Genomic DNA, 21,291 nt, shown 5'->3' on the forward strand with positions numbered 1-21,291 from the left:
TAAAATCTGAGTTACAAGAGGACACTCAGACACTCAAAGGATTTTTTCAGTTATTTATCAGTATCTGCTCTGGCAAATTCACTTTCATTTGTTGATGAAAAGACTATCCAGAGAAAAGACACGTATGAAGTTACAGTACATGAAAAGTTACATCCTCACAACTGCTACTGAGCAAAATCTGACTTTATGTTACTTTATCATTTTTAATAAACTTCTCTGTGCATTTCCAATTAAAGTTCTACCAGAACAGAATCAAGGAACAGTATTAGATAAATACAATTATTCATCTTTTAAGAGAAAAAGAGTAGTTACCAGGGCCTGCAGCATGCCATTCATAACAACAGTCCCCTCCATACTCTGAAAGGAGGATTTAGATAACATTGAAAGTGTCCAGTCCAAGAAGTCTGCCATTCTTTTCTGCCTGACATCAGGGCGAACGATAAATCTGTCATGGAGAAAAAAGAACAAAAACCAATAAACCACTTCAGTTACTGTCTTTATATTTGCAAATGAAAATTATTTTTCCTGCTGTCCAAACTGGCTGCAGTTTCTAAAGACAATTCTCCAATGAACATGTTCCTAAATTCCTGATGGGAATAACATTCCAAATCATCATGTTTGGTCCTTTTGCTCCTGAGCAAGGCTCTGATCCAGAATTTCCAATGATACCAACTTGTAAACCAGAATCTTAAAGATTTCCCATCTTACTTGCAAAGCAACAAACTTTCTAATTCCAAAATAACTATTAGTGAAAAGCTAAAATGAGTATGAGAATAGGGGAGAATCCTTATCAAGAACAGATAGAATATTGGCATAAAACAACAACAGGTCCACAAAGCACTCATTATCAGCAAAATCAGGTTCCAGACCCATAAGGAATAATCCTCAGTGCCATACCTGTTTGTTCAGATATTTGATAAGGTCAAACATCTAATATTTAACATACTGAATGGGTCAAGAAATGCATTCTTACAGAGGACCAGAGAAGTTTATCATGGCTAAACTTCTCCTCTATATAAACCTATAAACTCACTCATAATCTGGGCCAGTCAAGCCATGGTTAAGGCATCTACTTCAGCCACCACATTTAGTCTCTGTGCACTTAAAAGTAAGGTTTCTGGACCAGAAGAGTTTTAGGATAAATGAATAAACTTTCCCCTAAAACACAATCCAAAGAAAGGAACAAAGGAAAGCCTACACAGTACAATTCTTAGTGTTTAAAGTAGAACATGTACAGAGCCTGCATCTGGCTAACTTATACAACCACAGATAAATGGGGAACTGCATCAAGAGCCAGTAAATCGAAAATGCAAGGAACACATACACTGAGGAGACATGATCATTTGCATTGTCTTCAAAGTCAGCGTCTATTGTGTTCAGCAGAACAATGAGGATTTGCAGTCACTAGGTGAGGGGGTTTATATTTTGGTTTATAATAGAGCACCAAGGACAAAGCCATCATTTCCACAATGGCAGAGGTAACAGAACAAGCCTGCAAAGTAGATGAACTGGTTCCTAGACCCTTTCTCAGCCCAAAGGAGTTTAAATCTTAGTTGCTCGGAGGAGTGCCCTAACCTCAAGACTAGAAGCAGGACAGGATATGCCTCACCTCCTCCGACTGCAGCCAGGTCACTGAGCAGACAGGGAAGAGAACCCATGAAACAAACTCTAGCTCCTCTGCCCTATGAAAAGGGAATGACTGAAAAATGGGAAGTCTTAGATTTTGGAGTTTATGAATTTTACTTGAAACCTATAAATCCTTGAGAAGGAACTAGAACTCAGACTTCCCCTACTCTCCTCCTTCCCTGTCTCTACAGAGAGTTTCCTACTTGGCAGATTACAGAGCTATACTCCAATATCTTATCTCCCCATGCATCCCAGGGCTCTTGCATTCCTGCCTACCTAACAGTTTAACTTCAAGAAGATGAAGCAGTTATCTCAGTATCTGTGCCTTGCTCATTAGAAAATTGTTTTTGATTGTGAAAGTTGTGAATTTTAGTGCATCAAAAAGCCCTGGACCCAGGTCTTCTAATTCCTGAGGAAATATTTTAATCACCAGGGTATTTTAAAATCGGTGTTTTCATAATAAACTAATTATAACTACATTAAATAGTAATTTTGCTTCCATTATGGTCCTACACATCTTGATCCGCTTAGCACTAAATATATTTTCAATGTTGTTTAATGTATTCTATCACCTTATTTGTTATGAGAAAACACAAGACAACTAATGAAATGGCTACACAGTAATAAACAAAATTATTTATTAAAGAGTACCCTAATGAGTCATGCATTCACTTAAATATTGCTCTGAAATATTGCAGAATAAGTAAAAAAAAAAAGTACACAACTGTCCCCAGAATGTTATATTCTAAGGCCAGGTCTGCTAGCAATTCTCTGCATGACACAAAAGAAAGTGACCGTTTTGTCAGCGGATTCACAGCTGGAGCGTAATAATCACTAGATATTACTTTTTAAAGAACTTTAAGTCCTACGATTGAAACTCAGAATAAATTCAGAATAAAGTAAGCACAAGGACAGCTATTTCCCAAAAAGACAGTAAGAATCTGCTCTAAGTTATATTTAACAACTATTTTGTTACAATTAAGCCTTACAAATGCTGTGCATCCTTCAGACCAGAGAAAAATGCTAACGCTGATTTTATTTTTCAGAGTAACTACCCTCATCCAGGATAATTGTTCCATTTTGTTCAGCCCCAGAGCCTCTGCTCCTGTGGCTGTCCTGGCAAACCTATGTTGGCAGAGCCCCCTAGCGTACATTAGAGTAGATGCTAGCATGAAGACAGCTGTCAAAAAAAAAAAAAGGGACAAACTAAGCTGACTCAAGCTCTCGTCCATTAAAACGTACTAGAATAAGATATGTATTGTGACATACATAGTAAAAAGAGATATGTATGTACTGATACAGTTTACATTCTACGCAATTTATTTTCATACATATATCAAATAAAACTAATCTCCACTAACATACCAGAGAAGGAAAGAAGAGAATTTCATTATTTCAAATTTATCAACAACGCTAGCAGAGATACAGAGATTGCAGAGATGCAAACAGAAGTCAGAAAAACTGCATCTCTTTCAAATGGTTTGTTGCCTGAACACCAATCCTTGTAAAACAATTGGATTCAGGAACTCCCATTATGCTTGGTTTTATTTGATTAATTAATTGATAACAAGCCAATGAAAATAGAAGTACTGTTTTCTGGACAAGAAAGTGAAGAGATAGTAGGGATATTAAGAAAAGAATCTAGCATTAACATTCCTTTTTAGGTATCTGTAGTAAACAACCAGCCCTTAACATAGCATCTGCCAATTTACTATGCACAATGCTACAAAACTAAGCAGCAACACAGTGTAACTTCTTCATTTTCAAACTCCATAGCAATTTGAAGAGAATTCTGCTAGCCATAAGGAACTTTTAGTAACACTTGTGATGGATAGCTGTTTTTCTAGCACAAAACACATCTCCAGTAACGAACAGCCTATTGGATATGATTCAAGCAGGTTCAACGTCTCACATACAGTTGACAACTTTCTGTCCTCCCAGTGCTATCATTACTGGTCCATCAGACTCAAAAATGACACAGGAAAAGGGAGATAGCTTTTTCTCTTTCTATCAAGCACAGTAGGGACTTACTTTGAAACCAGCACAGCAGCCGCATCTCGAGCCTTATCACTGACAACCAAATAACACTAAAGACAAAAGAAAACTCACTGTGAAAGAATTCAAACGTAGATTTAATAACACTACTTAACTTTATACATTAGTTCGTAATATTTATGTACAAACATTGTACTGAGTTCAAGACAGTAAAAACCTAAAAATAAATTTTCTATTTAACAAACAGTATCGCATCCAGTTTCTTCCAAAGCAAGTTTATCTTTATTGAAATCCTACATTTGTGCTACTGCATTCCTACAAGTGATGAGCCATTTAAGTGCTGCAAGTGTTAAAAAGCACCAACTGTTCAGGTGTTTGTGGAAAAGGGGTTGTTCATTTTTATCTTAAAGAGATGACATGTTAACCACTTCAAGTTTATGTCAAGTATAATTTTATGACTTTTGCTGAAAATTCTTCAGGCAGTCATAGCTTCTTCACGTTACTCATCCTGACCAAATGCTGAATTCTTACATAAATAATCAAACATGGCTTTCAGAAAACTTAGCTGATGTTTTTAAACTCTAAAAGCTGTTAACATAGTGAAAGGCACACACTCCTATCAGATAGCCATAAAATCTTTCTTCAGAGAAAAAAATGATCACGCTCACTAAAGAAGTGTATATATAACATTCTAAAACTGTAATTTTTTTTAGAGAGTAGACCAGCATTTGTTATAGACTAAAAAAAAAAAATAAGCCAAGGAAAAATGCCACGTTTGAGCATATTACACATGATGTACTGTACTTACTTTAGCTATTTCAAGTATGCGATCCATTGTTGGCATACGAGTATGACCTTCTTCAGAAAGAATATTTCCATCAAACCGAGCCAGATCAAAAGGAATCAAGCATATCATGGAGAGCCATAATAAAAGCATGTAACGAGTTTCCCAAGTCTGAAAAAAGAATAGTCAAAATATGCACTTGGTTTTCTGGAAGGTATTCCAACAAGGTGCTTGGAGCATAAGATCTACTAACTTCCAAGGAACTTTCAAACTAGGAAGACAAAAACATTGAATCTGAATGTTCTGAAACACCAACTGAGAAAGAATTACAAGAGATCCCAAGTTGGAAAACTAGGAATGTTAACCAGCCCTCCCCTCTGAAGTCCAGACACACTATTTCTTTCCCAAAGGGAAACTGCATTTTCCTATTTTCCTGCTTTCTCCCATTTGTGCTTTTGGTTCTGTCACACAGGAAAAAAACAAAATGCAAACAAACAAAAAATCCACCATAAATTTACAGGGAAAGTGATTTATCATCTGGAGAAAGAAAATGTATGTGCTAACACAAACACAACAGAAAAAGACCTAGTGAGGAATACTTTCTTCTTCCTAATCTAGAGAGGAACACATTGTTCTTCCTAATTTTCTACCTATTCTTTTCACAGGCTTCTTGAAACAACTTGAGGTGTGTTTACAGAGACAGATAAACAAGAAACAACTTCTACAGAGCCTCTACAATGAGGTTTCATAATAAAGATTAATATGAACTCTATATATATATCACAACTATGAAAAGTTGTATGAAAAAAATTAGTTTTGTGACAATTGCTATTTAAGAAATAAAAGCTGTACAACTATATCAACATTAACAGTAACGCTGATAGAAGCAATTTATGAAAAATCTATTTGAATTTAGAGAAGCAGTATACTTATGGTCTTCATATTCACAATTTCTGTTATCTTTAACAGAGGATGATCACTCAAATTTAATCAACTTTTAAAAGACTTTTGCAGTTGTGTTTTTTTCCTCACTCAAAAACATAACAATATGAACTACAGTACTTCAACCCATGCTTAAGAAATTATTTGCTTACATAATGTTTCAACCAGTACTTACTCAAAACATTCCCAGCTACACTACATTTTAAATAAGCAGGATACATAACGAAATCTTGATTCTTGTATTCAGTCTAGCTGTTAAGTTGATGCTGTACTGGGCACACCACAGCTTTACACACTGTTGGTTATTTTTTCGAGAACAATTTTCTACATGGTTCCATTGCCCTTCAGTTTTTTCTGTTGGGAAACGTAGAAGTATGGCAGATTCTCACCTCACAGTCTTTTGGATTCTGGTCTACAATCATATCCAAAACAGGCTGTAGATCAGTGACTTCATGAGGAAACAGTCGGAGGAAAAGTTTGTATCCTCTCACCTGTAACACAAAGTTTCAAAATTCAGTAAGCCATCTGTCATCATGAAGTAATGAAGAAAAAGACCCACTGATGAGTTATTATACAAACCCTGTGTAATAAGAACAGAATTAACCTTAAGATTATGGCATTTTTACAAACTTACTAAGAATTAATGAAAGCATATTTATTTAAAACAAGGGACCTCCAAAGGCTGTCTAGTTTAGCTTCTTTGCTCAAGCAAGGTCACAGAGTCACAGGGGTTGGAAAGGACCTCTGGAGATCACCTAGTTCAATCCCCATGTAAAAACAGGTTCCCTAGAGTCGGTTACACAGAAAAGCATCCACATGGGTTTTGAATGTCTCCAGAGGACGAGAGCCCACAGACTCTCTGGGCAGCCTGTTCCAGTGCTCTGCCACCCACCAAGGAAAGAAACTTTTCCTCATGTTTGTAGCATGTCCAGGACCACACCTATTCAGTAGGGTTTGGAGTAGCTCCACTGATGGAGACTCCACAATCTTAATCAATTCCAGAGTTCAGTCCTTACAGTAAAAAAAAAAAGCATGTTTTAGAATTTCAGATGGAAATTCCACAATCTAATTCTTTACCAAGCTTTACTCTTCTTTTTAACATCATGTCTCATGTTACCACTCAATATGTCCCAATCCACATTTTTAATGCATTCCAACCTTGCTTTTTACTATTCTGTATCAATAAATAGAATGAAATACCAAGGAAATGTTGCTTAACCCTTTCCCCCAACCCCCGCCCCCCCAAAAAACCAATCCTTCACACCACAATTTAAAAGGTTTTACTACATTACTCAGACAATAATCACTTTTTCCTCTATTTTTAAACTAACACACGTTTTCAAGTTATTTAAACAGCAAAGAAAGATACCGTAAATCTTTCAGTTATAGAATGTTGAATTTTGGTTGTGGGGTTTTTGTACCTTTGTAATGATGTAAAGAAATTTAAAAGCCAAGTGAAAAAGCACAGGAGGAGATCCACTGTCTCGTATTATATCCAGCAACATATTCATCATCCACTCTAATGAAAGGAGAGGGAAAAAAAAAAGTGAGAAGGCATAGAGTTTGATGACAGTTCCTCATACTTCTAATAGTTGGGAGAGAGGTAGTAGTCATACAATATATCCAATATTAACCACAGCAATCTTGCAATACGTTTGAACTCTTTAGTTTAAGAGATTTTCAAGAATATACACAAAAATTACTGTGTAAAAGATGACATTCCTACCTAAGTGGCGATCCAGTAAGTGAGGCTGCTCCTGGTACTTGTCCATTATAACTGAAAAGAAAAAGATATCTGTGATTAATAATTCAAATTAAAGGCCCTTAAAGCCATTAACTGGGAGACACACTCCTGATTCTTGACTGCTTTAGTTTAAGATTTCAATATCCTCAAGCTAACTGTTGCCACACCTTTAAATGAGGTCAAATAGCAAGAAAACAATAGAGAAATTAGTGTAAAAATACAAGCGCTCTGTAGTAACATCATTTAACTATACCAAATCAAATGCTCTCTTCCAGGAGTCTCTCAAATTACTGTTAGATAAAAGTTATACTTCAGAAAGAGATCATTAAATGATCCACATTGCCTGGTGATTACCTGGGTCATTTTAGGTATTTGGTCAGAAAACTGCTTTTTAATTAGAAATCTTAATCTTTCATTTTCCTGCATTTGTTTCTCTCACAAACAATTTTGCTCTCTAAGCTCTTCTCCTTCTCACATTAAACTCAGGTTTGGCATAATACAGCTTCAACAGTGCTGCAGTTGACCACTGGATGACACTGCACAACCATGTTCAAGACACCAGCCAGTGGTGCACTAACTTGTACGATTCCAATAGGATTCCATAGTGCTGTCTACTATCAAGATTGAAGCCTGCATTCCCCACTATCATTATTTTTCCATTGTAATTAACGATATCTGAAGCTGTGTACAAATAACAGAACCACAGAATACAAGAAATTCTATCAACGCTCAAAGCAATAGCCTGAAGTGTAAGCAGAGTTTAACTACAACTCATTACTCCATCAAATTGTTTTCCCAGATCAGAGGGTGGTAATACAAAATGAAACCCCAAATAAAAATGTTGAAGAGAATGAACTGGAAAAAAAATATATATCTATATTATTCTAGTGCTATTATGGAAAAAAAAATCTAAAATCTTCCTCCATACCTGTTGCTGCAAATCAAAGTATCTAACCCAGTTCACAAAAAAGCATCACATGTTTTTGTGAATGTTTTGGAGACCTGTGTCAAAATCCTCTGTAATTGATTATTACTGCATTGTCTGTATACAGGTTAAGATAATCCCTAACCTTCAAATCCGTAAGCCACTCGTTTACCCTGTCACCATGTTTGGGACGATCGCCTGTGAAAGGTCACACAATAATTTGTAACACTAAATATCAGAACTACATTTTTAAAATGTACAGTGCCCATCAGTTTCAATGGCATGTTCTAAGCAATGATATGTTGCTCTGATACCTACAATACAGCTACACCCCCCCCACCTTCACCTGACACATTCCCAAGAAGTGCAAAAGGCAGTTTTGCAGTGGGTAGCAATGCGATTTTCCTCCTAAGAATGTGTGATGGAGCAGAGATACACGCAGGAAGCGCACAAATACAACCTGAATAAACAGAGAGAGTATGATGCGCAAGTGAGGCACAGCAGCACGATCAGCTGGACAAGATGATGGCTTTTCAGCAGCTGATGACTTTAAGTACGTGCTTCCCCACCCCCTCAAACTCTGCCATTTCACCTGTGAGACTGAATATTCAGAACACAAGTGTTCTTTACTTCCTTCTGAGCAGTTCTGTTTGTCATCATCCTCCTCAGCTGGACCACTACCAGCTGATTTATTGGAGTAACTTCTGCTGGGTCAGGTTTCCAAACCTGGGCTTTCCTGGTTTATTGTTGGCCTACCTAGTTTTGTCAAAAGCACACACAATGAAGGATAGGTTTCAGCAATTTCATCATTTCTCCAAAAGCAATACAAAGCGCTAATCCACTTCATTTGATTTTGGATTCACAGAACTAAGTTCTGCAAGCTACCTGGTCAGGACATCATATCAATTACAAACCCAGGTGCTCTGCAGGCCATTTGGCTCAGACAGAGCTAGATGAACACCATGACACCACACCTGTGCAAGGAGAGCTCTGGGAGCAGAACTGCTTCCATCGCACAGCATAGCTCTGCTGCGGTCACATCTGAGGCTCCTCCTCTCAGAAATAACACCACGTGTGTGCTGCCCTTTGTGTTTTATACCAACCATGAAACTAAAAACGTTAAATTACGGCTTCCAAGCTCAAGATGGATGCATTTAAGAACCAGTTAGGTGCAAAAACGACAGAAGCACACAGATGTTAGCTCGGTTATTTCTGTGCAGGGCGCGGGAGGTTCCACACGGCTCAGAACTCAGGGCCCTTAAATCCAAGCCCCAGGTGGAAGCAAAACACGTATCTGGGAAAAAAATAAAACTGAAAATCCCAACTACCTGTTGAAAAAAGTTTCAAGGTTGTAATTAACCCACAATTATTAATTTAAAAAGAAAAAAAAAAGACTAAAACCATCAACGCCTTACCGATGAATTTCTCCACGATCACCTCTTGGGCCACCGGGTCCCCGTACACGGTTCTCAGGTTCCCGAGGAGCGCTCGCACCTCCTGGCTCTCGGTGAAGCTCTCCAGGATGTTTCCTCGGGAGATGACATCCGCCTCCCGGCTCCCGCTTTCCTCCGAGCCGGCTCCATCTGTCTCTCCCACAGCCATGGCCGAGGCCGCCACAGCGCTCCGCGTCACAGCGTTGCGTGTTACAGCGCCGCCACAGCCGCGTTACCGCGCTCAGGCCGCGCCCGCCCCTCACACGCGGCTCCGAGACGGCGGGCGGTGCACGGAGATGGCGACAGCCCCGGGACCCCGAGCCGCCCCCCGGATTACCCAGGCAACCGGCACGGCGCTACTCAGAGCCAGCCCTCCTCCTACGGAGCGCCGCGCGGGACCAAAGAAAGCAGGGACGGCCCCACCCCTGTGCGGGGCGGAGGCTGAGGGAGCGGGCAGCGCTGTACTGCCGGAGGCTGGGAACGGCCGGCTGCGCTCCGCCTGGGAGCGGGATGAGTCTCAGGGCTGTAACACCTGAGGTGAATTCGGCTTAAAGCATTGGGCATAAATTGCAAAACGCAAAAGGCAGCTGGAGGGCAGCGTTATCTGTAACCACCGCCATTTCTTAATCACATCATGGTTCAGGTGGGGAGGGTAATGGTCCACTCTTATCTAAACCACAAAGGTGCAATAGCTGTAGCTTTTAGCATTCCAGAGAGGGGAAGAGATACAAGCAGGTTCACTTGTGTCCCTCTCAGCAGCTACCAGTCCTCAGGTCAGCAGCATTCCTGGAATGTTCCTGAGGAAGATGTTGTACCCCTCAGTGCACATTCCCTCCCCCTCCCCAACTCCTTTTTACCACACAACAGCACTACTACTACAGGCTGCTCCTGTCTTGGCATACTGAAGTGAGAACCTAAAGCAGACACTGAGTAAAATCTCCTCACGTTATCCTTTTGCTTGACAGAGAACACAGGCCAAGGTGTGGGCCCCAAAAATGCTTGGGTGAGGTGGGGCACCCCCAGAGGTGCTCATTCATTCCCTATCGGCTGCAAAAGAAAATACAGGGGAAAACTTCAGTCAGCACAGGACAGGTGGTTTATCTTTCCCAGGATCTGGCAACTCTAACCATACTCAAACGTCCATCTTCAGGATCACGTTCATTAACACAAAACACAACCACAGAAGGCAGGTACACTGAACACCTCGTTTCTGCAACACAAGTATTTTATTGGACAACACTACATCTTAAGCTCATAGGTATTTTCAGTGCAATGCCTGAATTGCAAACATGAATAAATGCTACGACTCAGCACTTCATTCAGCTACAATTTCAACTGTATTCTGTTTTTCCACTTTTCCACTGTTATAATTGTACCAGGTGTTATAACCCCACTAACTGTAGTCTAAAATCAAGGAAGTAAAAAATAATCCTGCAAAATTATGTTATATTTAGAGAATTAAATTATTTTTAAATAGTATAAATTACAAAATCTAAGAAATCTTTATAGCACATCCACTTAATACATAAGTGAAGCCATTTGATATTTCTGAATATAATATTTTGGGTATTAGTCATTACAACCATCTGAATCCTGAAAACATAAGTTCTATTATTCTCATTTCTGATTCACTTCAGTATTTGTTGGACCATACTTTTTTTTCCCTAACTACTTTCAATTAAAAAAATATGTTGCTAATGTACCCTCGCTCACATTGAATGCCAGTATCTTTGTTGCACAGTTTTCTCCCCACATCCTCACCACCTATTTCCTATAAAAATAGAACATTAGAAATACTAAAAAAGATAAATCCATTCAGTTTGACACTGTTCCTTTGATAAAGCAGCACTGGCAGAGCAGAGTAGCTTTGCCTACTGTACATTATCTTTTAAAAGTGAAATACATCAGGCACCAACCAACACAGCAAAATTGATCTTGTAATGCAAACAAGTATCCCTCCTACTGTTTGCTATGTTTTCACAGTTATTTAAATGTTACCATCAGAGTATTACACATAATAAAGCCTGTTTGATAATAACATAGTTTTTACATGTGGTAACAATCCATTTTCAGACCATATAATTAATTACCAAGGAACTACAGCAGCATCGCTTTTAAGAAAAACTACTCAACTGAATTTCTCAGGGAAACACACACAAAAAGAACCATTTAATTACATTAAATTAAAATAAATATTAGGAATGCTAGTGTCACTTGCAGTCCAAAGGACCCTGCCTACCTTTAAATCAAAAAAAGAGAATGTTTTTATTTTCACATGCACAAAATCTGACTTAAATTTTGGTTCATAACCCTTACATAGGAAAGAAACGACACAAAAGTAAATGGGTAAAAGGACCAAAACAAAGACAGAAGAGAAAACTAAAGCAAAACAAAACAAATGGGGGAAACTAAGAAACCAATGATTACTTTCAGCACCACAGTCCCACAGCAGTAACTCAGTAATGAGAGACCAACAGAAGTGGCAAGCTGCAAACTGTGGAAATGCAGCAGCTAAGAAGTGAGACTCTGTACAGAATAAGGTTAGGTTGAGTGTAATGCTACTTCCCAACCTAGTGGAGTCTTCATAAACAATGCAGTTTTTTTCTTCATGTGAATCTGTGTTAGTAAACTACTGTATGTTAAAAATTAGGCAATCAATCACTTTTAACATTTAGTGAGGCTCAAATTATACTAAGCCTTGTCGTGTGTTTTATCATTGACATTGATTCCTAGCTTGTGTTACTTCTAATAAGCAGAGGCTGCTAATCACTGTGGTTTGAGAAATTACTTAGTCCCTGCCTGGTTACTTTAAAAGTTTTCTCATTATATTTATGGTAGGTCCTCTGTACCCTGTCCCAAAATGGTTCCAGTGGTTTATGTAATTAAAGAGCTGATACAATTTATTTCGTTTCTCAAATCCTGGGGCTTTGGGTATTTTACTGTGATAGGCAGAGAAAAATGAGCTGCTAAACCCACCAAACATTCCAGCAATGGCTAGTTCAAACTCTGAATGGCCATAGAAGGAAGCAGGGTCAAAGATAATCGGCCCGGAGTCATCCTCAGCCACATTTCCTGCCCACAGGTCCCCATGCAGCAGAGCAGGAACAATTTCTACACCAGAAAACATTTCAGGAATCTTTACCTAAAAGAATATGAACAAACATGTAAAAATTAAACAGCTTAAAACAGAACAGTAAATATAAACAAAGTACAATAAGAAATAAGAGCCTAAGCTGCTCAAATACTACCTGTTTTCAGTCCTCATTAAGCAATTAGACATAAGGTAAAACTTTTTCTCTCAGAAAGTGGTCAGACACTGGAATGGCCTGCCCAGGGAGGTGTGGAGTCACCATCCCTGGCAGTGTTCAAGAGGTGTCTGGATGCAGAGCTATGAGATATGGTTTAATAGCTTATGGTAGCAAGGGTAATGGGAGGATGGTTGGACTGGATGATCTTGTAGGTCCTCTCCATCCTTGTGATTCTATGATTCCATGAATTTTGAAGTTGACAGCTATAAGCATGAACCTAAACTGTAAACCAGTAATAAGTGTTTTAATTATTGTTGACAGAGCTTAGCAACTCATTTAATTCACATTCTAGTATCAACACCTATAATTATGTATTGTTTCTAAACATTAATAGTCCAGGTGGTCACAAGAAATATAAAATAAGTGGTTTCAGTGACAAAAGGGCAACAGTAGATATATGGAAACATATTTGTGCCATGGAGCTTGAAGAGGGGTACCTTCCTAGTTGTTTCCTAATTACTGTACAGAGTATGACTGAACCACAGTCCCAGCTGTGAGCCTGGACCAATTAAAAATTCTGTCTGGGCAGCAGAATGTTATGCAGTTTGCAACACCAAGTTCTTAGAATTTAACGTATTACTATTAGCTATAATAAAAGAAATACATGTCAGTGCTGATTTGCAGGTCTATTTTCACTACCTAATTAAAAAAAATAAGAAAAAAAATTTGGAAGAGCAACATGAATTCTTTCAGCTGACTGTGTTGTTGGACCAGCCATGAAGCTGTTATTCTGGCTCATGAAAAGTTATGTAAACCTGTTATAAAATACATTTAACATTCCACTGATATATACTTTCTAACATTCAAAAAACCCCACTCAGTTAAGATACACTTCATACCTTTAGCTGTGACCAAAGCTCTCTTGCTTCTCTGTCTCCATAATCTTTTTCAATCAAATCCAGTTGAGCCTGGAGTCTGTGACGAATAAAGAAAGAAGGCCAATCACTCTGCCATTCATTCACCTGGAAAATATGATGCAGACACTTAGAACTATTTCTATTAAGATATTTGATACTGACATGGTGTTGGTATTAGACATGCTAATTAGAATCATATTAGACATTCAGTCAATTGCTCAGTCTGAAGTGGTGCTTTCTTCCATGCCTAAGTGAGTCTGTCTTTCACATGAGGTGTAAGTTGAGGTTCTCCCTATTCTCATTCATTGACATTTTCTTAATGTGTTTTGGAGGTATAGTTTCTGGGGAGCCCATTTTAGTTGTTCCATATTATATTCCAAAGCCCCTCTGAAAATGCAAAAGGATTAGTTAATTTTTATTAGGCAATGTGTTTCTAATTTGATATAAAGTTGTACTTAATAAGGTCTTTCAAATAATAGTATGCTGATTTAGTTAATTAGTAGGGTGAAACTCAGTCATGCACAGTCAGCAAATAAATGATTTATCTCAGAGATAGTTCCAATGTCTTAAGTGACAAAGCCCTCTAAGAACAGTGGATTTTACTATTTAAGATCTATGTAGTAGGAGTTTAGAAAACCAAAAACAAAGACATGGCTGGGGAAGAGATGCTTATTCTATTAAGTATCACAAGGCTAAAGAACCATCAAATAATTTCAAATTCTTATTCAATCCACTCTGTTTACTTGTTACATGCATGGTAGCAAGCTACACATTGAAAAGCCATCATATTCCCTTCACCCTCAGGTCAAAAAGAAGCTGTGAAAGCAGAACTGTTATCCTAAAGCTGAAGACCAGTGAAACAAACCTTTATCTAAGGACTTTACAGAACCATGTGAGTACATCAGCTTTCACAAACGGGCAGCGTACCTGTGGTATATAACCACAGCAAGTGGCCTTATGGAATCCAAACTTATCCACATACTGAAATTCAGAGTAACTGGCTCCTTTACCTAAGAAACATAAACACAGGAAGTTTTGAGATCTTTATATAATAAGGTTTGCAAACACAGAGCTACATTTCAGATGATAGGCATAAAAAAAAGCATGGGCAAATGTAAGTTAGTTTTTTTCATTGTCTTAATGCCCTCTAAAAATGAAAAAAACATGAACAAACATGTAAAAATTAAAGAGCTTTAAACAATATGCTAAATAAAGTACCCTAGCAAATAAGAGACTAAGCTGCTCCAACGCTACCCATACGAAGTGATTTTGAAGTTGATGGCTACAAGCATAAACCGAAACTGCAAGCTAGTAATAAGTATTCTTGACAGAGCTTAGCAACTCAACAGTGTCCTAATACTGGCTACAGTCAGTACAACAACACACTACTATACCACAGCCAAATGCATTATTTTTGTTTCAGTACACAAAAATCTATACTCTACCAATTGTATTTCCTTCCTTTCTCAATTTCTCTCCAAGTTTCTGGTTATAAAGATGAAGATCTGCTATCTGCTCTCCAAGCTTTGAAGAATATCTGGAGGATCAAAGAACAAAACAAAACTGAAACTAAACAAATGAACAAAACATTACAGGAAAAAAACCAATCTCAATTCATTATGACCAAGTGTAAGGTTTTACATTTGCCAGAAATAATGAACTTCATGAGTACATAACTGGGAGCAAATAGCTAGACAATAACTCTGGTTAAATGTGATAGTAAAAAAGAACATAAATTCTGTGCTTGGGAAAAAAAAAACACCCACAAGGTTGCACGCATAAACACAGAAACATCAATCTTGATAAATACTTGCTGTATCTCTGACCAAGTGTTGTGATTTAACCCAATAGACAGATAAGCACCACACAGCCTTCGCTTGCTCTCCCCACAGTGGGATGGGGGAGAGCATCAGGAAAACAAAACAACAACAACAAAAAACTCATAGGTTGAGCTAAAGGACAGAGAATTAAGGGGAAAATATTAATTATAAATATGTACAATACAAGTGACACACAACATAGTTGTTGTATGCAATGTAATGCTCACCACCTGCAGACTTATACCCAGCCAGACCCTTAGCAATGCCTCCCACCCCCTGGCCAACTCCCTCAGTGTTTCTGTTTAGTTTCTTGTGTACCCCAGCCTCCTCTCTGCAGGGTAGTGTGAGAAGCTGACATAGTCCTTGACTTAATGTAAGCACTGCTCTGCAACAACAGCGTTATCAACATTATTCTCATCTAAAACACAGCAGCATACCAGGTACAAGGAACAAAATCAACCTGTTCCCAGCTGCAATCAGGACAGAAAATGTAAGATATAAGAAAATATTCCAAAAAAGAGAAAAAGATGTACAGACATACTTGTTGAGGTGCTTCATCTTTAGGTACTCCATGACAAACATTGCTCCTCCTCCAGGAAGGTCAATTACCTTAATAGGCTGAGGCACTCTCACAATATTGGTTTTCTGAATTGCTTCTAAACTTGCCATTTCCCCCTCAAACATTTTTCTAGCCTGCCAAGGAATAAGAATATCCTTCAGCTAAAATAGAGATGTTTGCAGCAAGTACTTTAGAAAAAAAAAAAGTACTGTTTACAGATTTACAACTATCTTGGTAAAAAGAATGTAGCTGTCAATCCATATGATGAGACTTCAGTACCTTGTTTTGTTTATTTTTCTTCATTAATTTTTGCCAATTTGTTCCAGGGTAGTAGGATATGTAATATCCCACCTTGAACTCCCAGTTGTTTATGGAGATAAATTACTCAGACATAACGGGATCTCTAAGTATAAAACCCAAAACATCTTCCTTCAAAACCACAGTTGGCCACTACTAAATAAAGTAAAAGACTGAATCCTTAAACACGTTCTCATTTCCATGCAGGTCAATGGCCACTAGATGAGATGAAAGTACAAAGTCTAAGCCTGTACTGTGCATTTTTGAAGGGAAGATGTTGTTCATCACAGCAGTTTTAAGGTGCTTTAAGATGTTGATATTTTAGCTATTGATAAACCAAGTTTCTGCTGCACTGTATTGCAAAACAAAAAAGCCACTAATTGAGTACTGTATTCATTTAGTAACAGAAAAGCCAAGAGCTCGGCCTGAACATTTGCAAGAATCTTATGGTAGAAAATCCAACCAAGGAGGAGTTTGAAACCTATACAGCTTAAAACAAACAAATCAAATAAGCAAAAAAAAAAAAAAAAAAAACCAAACAAAAACAAAAGAAAACCAAAAAAACCCCATTAATTTTAGCACTGACATTGTTTGTTTCCTCCCTTCCCATTGAAACATGAAAAGGAACGCAGTGAATGCAAATTCAGCTTTAGGCTTTTCCAAGCTAAGTGCTACAATAACAGCTCTGTACTCAGCCCCTTGTTTACATGTAACAATGACGATTCCTGTTGTTGATTATTATCACAATGCATTATATCTCATTTTCCATTAACTAAGCTCACTATGTTAACACCTGATGTAAAGTAGACCACAGCATTTAAAAGAAAACTGAAACGAAAGCTGGAATCAGTCAGCCTGAAAATGCAGATATCTAAATCATCAGTCATCTGTTTTTACAAGAGAAGAGGTCTCTACATAGAACAACATTAATAGTTAAATATCTGCTAGCATTAACCTGAGACTTGTGGTTGATTTTAACAAATACTCGTCCACTGTCTGTTTCATAAGCTTGACCTTGGCTAATATATCCTCCTCCTCCCGAGCCCCCAAAGGCCTTCAGAACTGAAGTTTTCAATTCTGTTTTCAGGATCTTTTCCATGGTAATCCCCAGGCTTCTGCAACTGTCTCCTGCTAAATCCAGTGCAAAACAGGATTAAAGGTTTGGGTCCTTCTTTCACTGTCACGCTGCTATGAGGTAGGAAGGGCTATCCAGCAAAAAAAAGAAAAAAAACAGCAGCCCAAAAAAAAAAGTTAATCCAGAGATAATGTTCCAAAATGCCTTGCTTCCAATCAGCTTGCACAGAAAAAAATATTCGTAGAATAAAATGGAGAGGTGTGTCCTGGGTCCTCTCTCAACAGCGCTGAGAGCTGCTGGTATTTGTAGTTTGAACCCGTTTTTCTTTTTTAAGCTCTGTTTGCTTTGGTGGAAGAGTAATTATTAAACAAATCCACTAGAGGGAGTTTACATGCAACACTACAAATCGCTCGTCTGCTGCGTTGTCGTGGTTCTTAAAGATACCAGAAACAATTTTTTAGTCTGCTGTTAAATCACGCTGCTGGCTGTAAGTAAGTCAGCCAACACAGACATGGAAAGCATTTCGTTTTCTCTCTGCTTTGCATGGACTGGAGTTCTGCTGTCATTGCTGAGATATCAGGACATAATCTTTCAAGAAACAAGAGCTTTCTATTGCCTGAAAGTAACATCAATTCAGTAAAATAGCGAGGTGCTTGTGGCTGGATGATACAAAGTGAAAATTCAGAGTAAAAGCATAAAACTTGTAATAAATTTGAGACATTACTGTTCCTATGTGCTTCTTCTGATTTAATGTGATTTTTTAGGAAATAACTTCACCTTTTTATCTTATTTCATCATCTGTAATATGCAGAAAGGAGAGCCGTTGGTGCCACTCAATTTAATCCCTTAATACTCAAAGTGCACAGACACTCTGTTATAAAGTACACTACTCCTGTAACCCAGGCCATAAAATATTTGTTGAAATAATAGATGAACGTACTTATTTCCATAGCTATGACTGAGTTCTAGCATATCACAGTCTGGCAGTTCCTGTTTCATATCCAAGGTTCCATATCTTGGCCGGACCTTTGCATTATATGTCTGAAGTAACAAGTGGATGTTCTGGCAATCCTTCTATGAAATCCAGCTGTGTGGACATTAAAATACAGTAAGACAGTGCACATGCACTTGTGAATTTCAAACACTTTGAGGCCGTTAGATCATGACTGATTCATAGACAGTAAAAATAAAAAGCCATTTGAATTTCAGGTATATGAAGCCCTAAAGAGTACTCTACCATTAGAGCTATGATCTCCAACTGCTGAAAACAAGGAATCATACCAGAAGTTGCAACTGAGCACCCTGGGAAAGAAGTGAAGTTTTTTTGCAACAAAACAGACGATATGTCTTTCTTCAAAGGGATATGTATCATAGCTTGTTCTTCTATTTATCTGTTAGGAACAATTAAAAAAAAAAAAAGGATAATAGATGGTCATCCACAGTGTTACTACTGAAGCTCTTTTTTTTTTTTTTTTTGCAGTCTAGTACACCATAGATTTCTCTTCTATAGTTTCCAGCAAAGATGTCAATAGTTATTTATTATAACACTTCTTTCAGCATTCTAATATTTTATTTTTTTAAACCAGGAATAGGATTGTCTTAATCCAAATATACTGCATTGCTTATATAGTAGCTGAGTGATAGCCCAGACTTCTGTTTGCTTCAACTCTTGATCAATACTTAACCAGAAATGTGCAGGTGAGTGCTCTAATTTCTTAACATTTCTGTTCATCCAGACAAGCAGCCTCAAACATAATTCCAAACACAAAAATAAAACAATTTATAAGCATCCCGGATGGGTTTGAAGGATGTGTTTCAGAACACCCAGCAGTACCTAACTGCAACCTCCCCACATGGTCACTTCAGCACCATGGTCAAATCCCACATGAGTGCTCCAGCTTCCTGGTTTGAGACTTGTTCTTGGGTTATGCTGTAGTGGAGGTTGTAATAATTCAATTTTCCCTGCTCTTTTCTTCTTGTTTTGCTTATTATTATTGTCTAACACCTGTTTTCAGATATCTCAGAATGCACAGAAGACAGGTATTTCATTGCATACCAAGAAAAATATGTGTTTTTTGCTCCTTTGGGAGAAAATCATCTGAAGAATTAAAAGAAAAAAAAAAACAATAAAAAAATAAGCTATATAAAGCAGTGTAAGTCAAAATCAAGAAAAGATTTTTCATCATAAAATCCTCCCTTCTTTTGACAGACATCACTGTTGCTCAGTTAAGAGCTATCCAAGGACAAGTAATTCAGAGCTCCTTTAATAGTGCAGATCCTTTCTTCAGTATAAATGCACAGGCTGTAGCTCAGTATTAAATATCTCGGGAAATTTCAGTTAATTTCTTGAGATTTCATTAAGGAGTGCTTAAAAATTAAATAGCATCTATTTTGTTTCTGGTGTACTTTAATTGTCAGACACTTTCTCCCCAAATCTTGGCACAAACAGTGCCTACAAGACAAGCTAGTTATATAGCACTTCCCATGCTTTTATTTCTGCTAGAACAGTCCAGTATGAGTTAAAAATCACCAGATCAATTATGGAACAATAGCAAAGATGAAAAGCAGAAAGAGAAACACTAGTAGAGAACAATGCTCCTACCTGCAGCAAGGAGGACACACAAACAGATGGCAGCTTTCTGTGAGAATGACACTGAAGAATACGGTACATAGGAACTGTAAGTAATTCAGCAGAAACAGGGGCTCCAAGCGGGTGCATATTCATTAGGACAGTCAAGCCATGGAACAGATTTGCCCAGGGCAGTTGTGCAGCCTCCATACTTGGAAGTTTTCATAATCAGAGCAGATAAAGGCCTGAGGCACTTGGCCTGTCCTCATAGGTCTACCTGCTCTAAGGACCAAGCTGAACTAGATGACCTCCTGAGGTCTCACCCCAACCTAAATTTTCCTAGAAACTGATGTTACTGAAATTATGCAGAGATTTTATCCCACCTCACTAAAGAAAATCTTATGGAGGTTATTTCAAAAGTTTTTTGCTGCTCTGTTTGTTTGAAGATAAAGACGCAGAAGACCTGATATTCAAAGTATTGAAAAATCAACAGTAAGATGTGTGAATACTAAAATAAGAGCAGTTAGCAAAGACTGAAATAGCATCTTGAAGTGCCTTAATCTCTGTGTGCTACACATGCACTGTGAACCATCCTGAGAAAGGACTTAAACAGTAATGTCTTCTCAATGTGTTTCCACAAGGGTATGTACACTACATTAAAAAAAAAAAAACATTTGTTTTTTGTTTTAAATTCTTTTTCCTTGTTCACATAGAAATGCAAAGTCAGCAGAAGTATTAAATGAGAGTACAGGTAGAAGGAAACACGTCTGCCAGATTCAAAAATGTATGAAAAAAGCTCAGAGGAAGGACAAGTTGAAAAGGAAAAGCAGGACACACCAACTTTAAACTATGAGAATGAGATAAAGAATAATAGAGGCATGCCTGGGACACAAAACACAACAAAATGGTTGAAGACAAGAATTTCAAGAGTGGTACTATACAGTATTCGTATATATAGAAATATTACCTTATGGAACTGAAGCAGTTTCTTCTTTAGGTTTCACCAGCAGCTTGCTTTCAGAAAAGATCTCATCCTTTTCTTTATCCTCTAGTTAAACTGTTGTTTTCAAGAATGCAGAACTATGGCATCCATGGTATAGTTCTCTGTTACACTCCGTTTCTATTCCTCTTTACATACGCCTGTCATTTTAAATTGGTACTTAAGATAGTTTAAAAAAAAACTAGTATGCTGAAGAAGAAAACTCTAAGCAGAGCTGTTTCTATTTGCATAACCTATGTACAATGCAATTTTCCTTCAATCACAAAAATATTTTATTCTACTGGGAAAAGGTGATCTCTGAAGATTTAGCATTTATCACTCTTGCCTATGACTAACAGAAAATCCACTTTTGTAATG

General features: G+C 37.8%; 2 protein-coding genes across 5 annotated transcripts in view; both read right to left on the reverse strand.

Moving 5' to 3' along the window:
* Window positions 1-9,829, reverse strand: part of TBCD (tubulin folding cofactor D) — a 109,225-nt gene extending 99,396 nt beyond the window's left edge. For both annotated transcript variants that reach the window (NM_001389246.2, XM_015295136.4), the window contains exons 1-7: window positions 9,432-9,829; window positions 7,074-7,124; window positions 6,769-6,866; window positions 5,737-5,838; window positions 4,430-4,576; window positions 3,658-3,713; window positions 313-445 (exon numbers count right to left, since the gene is read on the reverse strand). In NM_001389246.2, coding sequence (NP_001376175.2) covers window positions 313-445; window positions 3,658-3,713; window positions 4,430-4,576; window positions 5,737-5,838; window positions 6,769-6,866; window positions 7,074-7,124; window positions 9,432-9,618 — 774 coding nt within the window. In that variant the 5' untranslated portion in view covers window positions 9,619-9,829. The remainder of the gene's footprint in view (window positions 1-312; window positions 446-3,657; window positions 3,714-4,429; window positions 4,577-5,736; window positions 5,839-6,768; window positions 6,867-7,073; window positions 7,125-9,431) is intronic.
* An 827-nt stretch (window positions 9,830-10,656) lies between these two features.
* Window positions 10,657-18,681, reverse strand: FN3K (fructosamine 3 kinase). 3 transcript variants are annotated; one of them, XM_004946081.5, is made up of 6 exons: window positions 18,306-18,681; window positions 15,976-16,127; window positions 15,060-15,151; window positions 14,542-14,624; window positions 13,597-13,719; window positions 10,657-12,591 (listed from the first exon to the last, which is right to left on the reverse strand). In XM_004946081.5, the coding sequence occupies exons 2-6, from the start codon at window positions 16,116-16,118 to the stop codon at window positions 12,253-12,255; spliced, it is 780 nt and encodes a 259-aa protein (XP_004946138.1). In that variant the 5' UTR covers window positions 16,119-16,127; window positions 18,306-18,681; the 3' UTR covers window positions 10,657-12,252. The 3 variants fall into 3 exon arrangements, with proteins under 3 accessions (XP_004946138.1, XP_015150748.1, XP_415601.1); XM_015295262.4 differs by lacking the exon at window positions 18,306-18,681 and adding an exon at window positions 17,305-17,482; XM_415601.8 differs by lacking the exon at window positions 18,306-18,681 and adding an exon at window positions 17,246-17,482.
* Between the last annotated feature and the right edge of the window lie 2,610 nt (window positions 18,682-21,291).

Source organism: Gallus gallus, chromosome 18, assembly GCF_016699485.2.
Source record: "Gallus gallus isolate bGalGal1 chromosome 18, bGalGal1.mat.broiler.GRCg7b, whole genome shotgun sequence".
NCBI lineage: Eukaryota > Metazoa > Chordata > Aves > Galliformes > Phasianidae > Gallus > Gallus gallus.

What these genes read in the sequence shown, in the direction of transcription:
- FN3K (XM_415601.8), bottom strand. Translation starts at nt 17,389, where the DNA reads ATGGAAAAGATCCTGAAAACAGAATTGAAAACTTCAGTTCTGAAGGCC. An exon ending in AAAGGAAGGAAATACAATTG is followed by an intron (nt 14,625 to 15,059) that starts GTAGAGTATAGA and finishes TATGTTTCTTAG; the next exon opens with GTAAAGGAGCCAGTTACTCT. An exon ending in AGCTTTGGTCACAGCTAAAG is followed by an intron (nt 12,592 to 13,596) that starts GTATGAAGTGTA and finishes ATATTCTTTTAG; the next exon opens with GTAAAGATTCCTGAAATGTT.